Source organism: Brienomyrus brachyistius, chromosome 14 (assembly GCF_023856365.1).
Source record: "Brienomyrus brachyistius isolate T26 chromosome 14, BBRACH_0.4, whole genome shotgun sequence".
NCBI classification, from domain to species: Eukaryota; Metazoa; Chordata; class Actinopteri; order Osteoglossiformes; family Mormyridae; genus Brienomyrus; species Brienomyrus brachyistius.
In genome coordinates, this window is record NC_064546.1 from 22061531 (window position 1) to 22070639 (window position 9109).

General features: G+C 44.2%; 1 protein-coding gene and 2 long non-coding RNA genes across 3 annotated transcripts; 1 reads left to right on the forward strand and 2 right to left on the reverse strand.

Moving 5' to 3' along the window:
- LOC125708111 (uncharacterized) lies at nucleotides 1-1594 on the reverse strand. Its single transcript, XR_007382419.1, has 3 exons — nucleotides 1140-1594; nucleotides 359-633; nucleotides 1-183 (listed from the first exon to the last, which is right to left on the reverse strand). It is a non-coding gene; the product is annotated as an uncharacterized LOC125708111 (long non-coding RNA).
- Nucleotides 1595-4074: 2480 nt separating this feature from the next.
- LOC125708110 (uncharacterized) lies at nucleotides 4075-7425 on the reverse strand. The gene is made up of 3 exons (XR_007382418.1): nucleotides 7308-7425; nucleotides 4683-4780; nucleotides 4075-4211 (listed from the first exon to the last, which is right to left on the reverse strand). It is a non-coding gene; the product is annotated as an uncharacterized LOC125708110 (long non-coding RNA).
- Nucleotides 7271-9041, forward strand: LOC125708108 (antimicrobial peptide NK-lysin-like). Its single transcript, XM_048975632.1, has 5 exons — nucleotides 7271-7424; nucleotides 7957-7994; nucleotides 8336-8455; nucleotides 8675-8832; nucleotides 8928-9041. Exons 1-5 carry the CDS (start codon nucleotides 7361-7363, stop codon nucleotides 8929-8931), a joined length of 384 nt encoding a protein of 127 aa, XP_048831589.1. The 5' UTR covers nucleotides 7271-7360; the 3' UTR covers nucleotides 8932-9041.
- Nucleotides 9042-9109: the final 68 nt, after the last annotated feature.

A 9109-nucleotide genomic window follows, 5' to 3' on the forward strand; every position in this document is an offset into this window, starting at 1 on the left:
GACAGAAGGATGCACTCTCCATAAAACCTGTTTTGGCATGTCTAGATGACATTAAAACTTGGTTGCCCTCCTTTTCAATTTTAATGGTGATGGTGTTGGGCCCCAGGGGCCCCTGTGACTCCTCCCCTGTTGATCCTCCTGTTGGGACCCTTGGCAGCAAACTGTAAACCTAGTATTGTTGACCTTGGTGTAAAGTTGGACAATGAATTTAAGTTGGACAATCAAATCAGAGCCGTAGTTAAGTCCAGCTTTTATCACTTAAGGCGACTCGCCAATGTAAAATCCTTTCTTTCTAGGCAGCACTTTGTAACGGTGATTCATGCTTTTATTTCATCCCGTCTGGATTAGTGTAACTCACTTCATGCGGGAGTCAGTCAGTCGTTACTCTCACGTCTGCTGCTGGTACAGAATGCCGCTGCACGTCTTTTAACAGGGACTCGTATACGAGAGCACATAACCCCTGTCCTGGCCTCACTCCACTGGCTGCCTCTATATTATAGAATCCATTTTAACATGAATATGTTTGTTTTAAAATCTTTTCGCAATCTTGCACCGCCTTACCTCTCTGATCTCCTCTACCACTACACTCCTGCTCGGTCTCTCAGGTCAGCTGGTCAGCTGCTCCTGGAAGTTCTGGGATCCAAGAGGAGGGTCAGAGGAGATAGGGCTTTCTCATTCGTCGCTCCCAAATCATGGAATGACTTGCCCTTGCACGTTAGAGAGGCCCCCTCACTGTCCACCTTTAAAACGCGTCTAAAATCTCACTTTTATGCTTTGGCTTTTGGCCCCAGCAAGACTTAGTTTTAGTTTAGTTTTCTTTTAGTTATTTGATCTTGTATTTGATTTTTCTTTTCTCTTTCCAGTGCTCCAATGTACAGCACTTTGTGTCAGCTATAGTTTATGCATTAAAGTGCTTTTATAAATAAAGATGGTATGTTATGGTATGGTTAACCAGCAGCCAGACTGGTGTGTACCACTGGCAGCATTAAGGATCGCAGTAAAGAGCTGCAGCTTTGGAAGTGAGCAGCACTCAGATGTTGTTGCTGGTGTCTGAAGAAATATTCAGACTAAAAAGTGTTTAGCTGAGCTCTGGCTCCTGTGTCAAGGCCTCCAGGCTGTTATGTTAGTAAAATGCTTACCAGCCTCTTCCCGCCCTGCAGCTGCTGAGAGCCAGTGGGAGTACGATGAGGTGTCCATCCGGATGTCCAACGAGGTGAGTGGCTCCTCACTGCACGTGAGACCCCTCCCCTCTGTGTGAAGCTAGTAGAATTGCACAAATTGTACATATATATGGTATAGAATTCGGTCCCAGGTTGATCTGATGTCATTATAATAAATGAGTATTATGTTAATTGGTTCTTCTAATGTCTTAATTGCTTTAGCCTGTATTTGGTTTGTGAATGTGAGACAAATTTATGACCTGCTTTACCTGCTACGTGAGCCTCTGTACCTGCTATACCTGCTACGCAAGCCCCTGTACCTGCATTACCTGCTACGCGAGCCCCTGTACCTGCTATACCTGCTACACAAGCATCTGTATCTCCTATACCTGCTACACAAGCATCTGTACCTGTTATACCTGCTTCGCGAGCCCCTGTACCTGCTTTACCTGCTACGCGAGCCCCTGTACCTGCTTTACCTGCTACATGAGCCCCTGTACCTGCTTTACCTGCTACGCGAGCCCCTGTACCTGCTTTACCTGCTACGCGAGCCCCTGTACCTGCTTTACCTGCTACGCGAGCCCCTGTACCTGCTATACCTGCTATACGAGCCCCTGTACCTGCTTTACCTGCTACGCGAGCCCCTGTACCTGCTTTACCTCCTTATCAATCTTCTCTCTTAAAAGACCCTGATGGTGAAACACCAGCTGGGGACCTGCTGGGCTTGCAAGTGGATTGTCAACAAAGTCAGGCATAACATCGGCAGCCAGAGTCCAACCAAGGTCATTAATGAATGCTTTCATTTTTACACTGCTTTTCGCATTAGCTGATCTATTTGCAAGCATCAACCGGCTCTCAATAGTGCCATTCCCCACGAAATTGCCTCACACTGTAAAAAAAAATTCGTAAAAAAACAGAGAAATTCTGGCAGCAGGGGTGCCAGAAAAAAAATGTAATAAAACATTGAATCGCCGTAAATTTAATAACAGTAAAAAAATGTTAAATAACATTTTTTTCCAGTACTGTGAATACAAATAATTCCTGTAAAATAACATTAAAACTCTGTATTTTTTTTAAAAAATTTCTTCTTTGTACGACAAAAAATTGTTCATATTCAGATTTAAGCTGGTAAAAAAACAGATCATCACTGGAAGAATACTAAAAAGTATTTGGGATTCAAGAAATTCCACGATAAAAATACCAATTAACGTGTGTAAATTAACAGAATGTAACTGCTGTATCACAAAAAAATGCAGCAGTTTTAAGATAGATCACTGTAATAGCATAATGAAACGCTTTTTAATATCAAATATACGGACAAAGGGGTGGCATGGTGGTGCAGTGGTTCGCACTGTTGCCTCACACCTCTGGGACCCGGGTTCGAGTCTCTGCCTGGGTTACATGTGTGTGGAGTTTGCATATTCTCCCCATGTCGTCGTGGGGTTTCCTCCGGTTTCTTCCTACAGTCCAAAAACATGCTGAGGCTAATTGGACTTGCTAAATTGCCCGTAGGTGTGCATGTGTGAGTGAATGGTGTGTGAGTGTGCCCTGCGATGGGCTGGCCCCCCATCCTGGGTTGTTCCCTGCCTCGTGCCCATTGCTTCCGCGATAGGCTCCGGACCCCCCGCAACCCAGTAGGATAAGCGGTTTGGAAAATGGATGGATATACGGACAAATTAAGTAGGCTTTTACATATATAATGACAGCATAAAGTTTTTAAAAGATAGCAAAATTCTTTTTGTGTACATCCATCCATCCATTTTCAAAACCGCTTATCCGACTGGGTCGTGGGGGATCCTATTTTGGAAGCTATGGGCATGAGGCAGGGAACAACCCAGGATGGGGGGCCAGCCCATCCTCTATGTCTGAGACTGAGACAAAACCGACTCAAAATAAAATGGATTTTGAGACAAGACCAAGACCGCAAAAAATTGACCTTGAGACCAAGACAGGTCTTGAGTACTACAACACTAGTTATTACATAGTTATACACCGTGTAGTGACACATTATGTAATAACACACATTATGTAATAACTTGACAAGATATTGCAAATTTCTAGACTACATTATAATTTTATATTGCAACATTACCCTATTATTATCATTATAATCATTCACATTTTATCAAGTTATTACATAAAGTGACATTATTACATAGTGCATTGTTACAGTGCCTAACATGTCACGTTTTGTGTTAAGCTGTGTTAAAGACTAGGCCTATTTCCTTTCCTTGTATGTCTGCAGATTTCAAAATGACAATAATTTTTGTCATAACGGGTTTAATAATATGTCACTGCTGACACAGCCCCTCCCTGCATCCCACGCGTGTTTGCATTGCTTCCTGCTGATGGTTAAGTATCTCACCAGCACGGCACAAAATGTGCCCACTCAGTCTGCGATGGGCAGGGTCAGTAAATCACAGGAAGTGATGTCATGGCAGGCAGGTTGTCATGCTCCATTTGACCTACGACACTGAATCTCCATCACTCAGAGCTGCTGCCATCATGTCAGAAGCACAAGCCGGCTTCATGCCTTCACTGGGTGATGAGGTTCTCTTGCCTGTTTTTTAGGAACAAATAAAAAATTTGTTGGTCGGGGCATGCAATGAAATTGGATTCCTGAGAATGATCTGCAAACATCTGTTGGCAAAGTTTATTGACATTTTGGTGGAGGAAATTTCGACCAGTGATAATGTGAAGACCATCTGCGCCGCAGTTAAAGCCTGCTAAGGTAACACCTGAAGTCAAGGAAAGGCAGCACTCATCACACACAGGGCTCCAGGGGGTCACTTAAAATACAGAAAGGGGAAAAAGACAACAGAGATGACTAACAGCTCATCACGGTGCTCATGCTGCGTGGTCACACTGTTTTGTTCTTTGCTTTGCATCATGGGATAGCATCATTTCTAATGTTCCTTTTTCTGTTTGAAGGTCTGCCGCAGGTGGACCATGCACGATGGAAAAGACTGCCCTCCACATGGTCTACGTCTTCTTCTGTAGATTTGATCTCCTCTTAGGCTTTGACAGATCAGAAATCCTTTCCCACTCAAACTGGAAAAACAATAAGCCAATTAAACGCAGAAATCTCCAGAACGCACGCCTGAGAATGTCATCATTTTGTTCTCGCTCTTGATCTGGATAAACAACAGCCATATCTAGCAGTGTTCGTTGGGCCGAAAGGGCAGAACCATGCCTTTATTTTGCTATTGGCTATTCTGCTAAGCTAATTCAAGCTGGCTTTTCATTACAGAGCTAGACTGGGATGTATAACGTCCTTTCAGGACCTTCAATACTCAGCATGCAGTTAAGGACAAACATGTAAATATACCACCACATGACGACGGCTAAACCAAGGCCTCAACACCACCTATTGTGCATTTCAGTCGTCTTCTTCATAGACAATTGAGGTCATTCATTTCTGAGCAATGAAATAAACATTGATGCAATTCAGCTACTGCTATCAGAAAACATGTTTAGGAATCATGACAACCTTGCATTTGCTACACAATGTGTCACACTAACCTTGAACTTCATTAAAGTTAAAGCTTCGCTACCGGGAAGGTTGATTCTTTATAAATGATCTTAAGTCCCCTTGTGCAGTACGCCGGCATTCCGCTGCTCTGCGTGGAGACAATAAAGATTCTTATTGTATCTAACAGGACGGGAGTGATGGCACAGGGAGTGTGCGTGTGTAAAGTGAAGAGCTGTCAATGTGTCAGTGTCAGAAGGTCTGCTGCATTGGATTGATTGTGTTAAAAAAATACTATGGGAGTGGGGAAATATTATGAGGGAGTAAGTAGAACACAAATCAACAATCAAGAGTTATTACTGGAGGTAGTGATGCGAAAGGTGAAGTTGGACAGCAGCCATATTTCATACACACACAGATATATATATATATATATATATATATATATATATATATATATATATATATATATATATATATATATATAATGAAATCCCACAGCTCCAGCCCACAAAGAATCCGGCGGAGACATGGTGGCTGGTGTGTCATCAGCAGGTCAGGGATCTGTGTCCTGGAGGTTGTTGGTTCATATCCTACAGCTGGAAGAGAAATCATATCACCGCTGGGCCCTTCAGCTTGACGCAGCATGTACCGTTGGACCTAACATAAAAACTGTGTGTCATATTTTACCAGTCATTTCTTCCAGCCATTTTTAGAAGCTGAAAGTTAACTGTATAGCAAACAATGTCATGCATATTTGACATTGCATGCATGGCACAGAGTGGGTGCCGAGGGCTTTTCTCTGATGGCTTCCAGCCACGGGGAAGCACCATGATGGAGAGTCACACTGCCATGCTGAGGTCTCCAGTTAATCAAGCTCGATAGAGAGAAGCTGAGATTTGATCACGCTTATTTGAGAATGACTGGTGGCAGTCTGTCACACCCGGCCAGATTCCTCACGGCGGACTCCAGTGTGCCAGGACCAAAAATAAATGGAGTACTTAAACTTAAATATGACCACAAAAGGACTGCAATGCAAATGTATCTTAAAAGCAGAGTTTGGGGGCTGACGGACTCGCGCAGTAATGTAAGGTTAGCTATGGATATGCGCCATTCGACCTCTGGGGGTAGCTGAGGTACCATTGCCAGGTTTGAAGTTATTGCAATATTTAAGACTTTACAATTAATTATAGGCCCATAGCCAAAATCTACTATGATCCACTAAGTCAAATAAGTTGGTGGTGAGATGTGCCGACAGACATACAGCAGTACCGACAAAACACTTGCTTTTGCTCAATATTGTCTCAGTGAAACAGAAAGTATTTCCATACAGCAGAAGATGAATGTATTTCCGAGGTCAGTTATTTTTCGTAGGCATACTGGATGACTTAGTAATGGCCTATCATTAAAATGACAAAGCTAGTTACGTTTTGGTTCCAGTGACTGAGTAAAGATCTTTTAGTGCGGTGGTCTGAACCCCGCAGACTTTCGCGATCCTATCTGCTGTTTCCAGCTCTTAGTGCAGGAGAGTTACTCGCCTGTTAGGAGGGTGAGGTTGAGCGCGTCCTTCAGACAGAGGACGGGGCAGCAGTGCCTGCCTTTTGTTCATGCTCTTCCTAGGGCTCCAGCATAGTGTTTGATCCGCATAAGTAACTTTAATGACTTAGTTGGGAGGAGCTGCTTGGGGGTCGCGTCCTGAGACAGGCTAAGTGGAGATTTTACGTCCTGTTTAAATGTTTGTGTGTCTGTCTTTCTCTCCTCATGATTTGTACATTTTTCTTTAAGGTTGGGTGCTCTGCCAGTGGTCCCCCAGTGTCACCTCACTGGCTGGGGGTGGGCTGGCCCCCATCCTCTTGGAGTGCTTTACGTGATATTGAGTGCTGTGCCACTGGGTATGGAGTTGCAACGTTAATGGTGGATGTAGGTGTTTAGTCTGTAGTGCTGTGTCTGTGGATTGTGGGGTGGTAGCCGTGCTCAGTGGGGAGAGTTGTCCTTTGAGGGGAACATCTAGCTTTAAGTGCTCAGTTTTAATAAACTTTATTAATATTAATAAAAGTATGCCTTTGTGACACCTGTTAGTGGTGAAAAGTCCCTTGCCCCTGATGCCAGACGATACCCGGTTAACAAAGGTGGTGGGAGCACAGATTTAAATTTAAGCGGGAAAGACAAAACACTTTGCAATATTATAAACGACGAGGCTACTCGATAAATCGTCAGATTAATTGGTAGATGACTCGATTATTGATATAATTGACAGTGACTGCCATACAATAAAGTTGTTCGTTCTTTGGGTACGAAACTGTACCAGGGCTGTACCTCCCTGCTGCAACGTAGCGTGGAGCCGGATGTTTTTTCCTGACCGAATCCCAAGAAAACGGTGCGGACTTCGTTTGCTTCAGTACCAGTTATATGGCGTAGACCCCTAATTACCACGTATTTGACGACGGCAAACTAGTCCGTATATATATGTATATATACACGGGCCGCTCAGGAAGGGGCTCGTCCGGAGGAAAGGGGGCGGAAAGTCCCGCTCGACAAATTTAGCACGATCGTCGAAGGTCGAAAAGGGACCTAAAACACATTCAGTCGTTCGAGGAAAAGGGGCAGGTGCTCAGGCCCGCCCCCCGCAACGCGCAGCTGGGTGGGCTTACACTCCAGCACAAAGAGGAAGCCCCCACCTTTAAATAGGTCCGCTTCCACACCGCGCACAGACGGCGCCTCCGAAGGCTTCATGACAATGACCTGCATCCACATCCTCGCCGGTGTCCTCATCCTCAGCGCTTTGGCGGAATCAGGTATGACTCCGAGTCACTCTCAACGTGACACTTTCTAATTGATATAAACTGATGGGATGGCAGAAACTTGGTCTCATGGTGAAAGGTGAAGGATGGACCAGATTGGCCATGTTATTTTTTTATTAGTAATTTACTTGACTTGTTGAGTTCACGTAAAGCATCTGACGGAATACGAGTTATAAAATCGGGGATAAATATTGTTTAATGACATCAGTAACTACCTTAATCTATGGCTAAAACCCACGTGTAACCAGGACATTTGCGTTTCAACAACTAAAACAAATGTTAAATTATTTATCATTAGACCTAATATTTATTTGGCTATGTTACTAAAAATAGGCATAATAACTTGTAGTTGCATTGTTTTGTGCTAAATCCATCTTCTCAAACTCTGTTTGCGTCAGTGTAAAGACCCCCAGCTCTGAATGTGTGAGGAGGACCTCGCCTGGCTTTACTTCTGATTCTTAATGAAAGCATGCTGACACGTCCTCCTTCCGCTTCTTCTGATTTTGATGCTCTTCCCTCCCCACAGCCGTCGTGGACCGCTGGGAGTACCGCGAGTTCAACGAGGTGAGCGGTGAAGCACATTTACCACCTTAAAATTAATAATACCCCCGTGACCCGGAAGGATAAGCGGTTTGGAAAATGGATGGATATTAATAATACCTTAATACTCCAGTCATCACCCTGCAAAGCGAATACATTCACACCACAGCCTCTCCATCACACTGCTTGGATATAATTGACTAATGGATGCATCCTTCTTCTCATTTTAGATGTTAAGCCGCGGACAGGTGTATTATAATAAAAAGGATGAAAAGTTCATTCTGTATGTTAATTCTGACGATGCGGGTCTATCATGTTTTTGTGGGTAACTAACTTCTCCTGGCTCATTGACCCGCCTGCCCCAGACTGGCGAGGACCTTCAGGAGCTGGAGGCTCTGCTGAAGGAGGAGCTTCCTGGGCTTTGCTGGGCTTGCAAATGGATCGTAGAGAAAGCGAAGAGCCTCATACGGGACAATAGAACACAGGTAATGACCCCCCCCACCCTCCCCCGGCCTTGAATCAACCTGTCAAGGACCCCAGAGGTAAAGCGGGCATCAGCTTCCCAGCTGACGTGCTCATGCGTTAAATAGATGCTCTGGATATTTACATAGGACATTATGGAAATGATCGGTACATTCAGCCATCTGAAAGCCAAAGAGATCATTTATGACATTTAACAGTGTTTTCAAAAACTGTCTCTTCAGGCTCATGTGAAAAATGTGCTGAGACGAGTGTGTGACCAAATCGGGTTTTTAAAGAGCATGTGCAAAAGTTTCCTTGGCAAAGTGGTTGATATACTGGTGGAGGAGCTGTCGACTTCGGATAGCAACCAACAGATCTGCTTTAACCTCAAAGCCTGCAAGTGAGTCACCATAACCATGGGACGGTGTAAAGTGCAATACCTCCTCACTTTCCTGTAAGCTAACCTATGAACTTCTGTGCTGTTTGCTGTTAAAGGTAACCTGCGGAAGCCTTCCTGAGGCGCTTTTTAAGGCAAGACACCGCTGCCATCATCTATGCAAAATGTAATGCAAAATGGAAAAAAATAAAAGCAGCATTTTAAAAGAGAAATGGTCCTGTGACATTAACTCCCAGCGCGCTGTCGAAGCATCGGCACTCCGGTGGCACTGGGTGCTGCC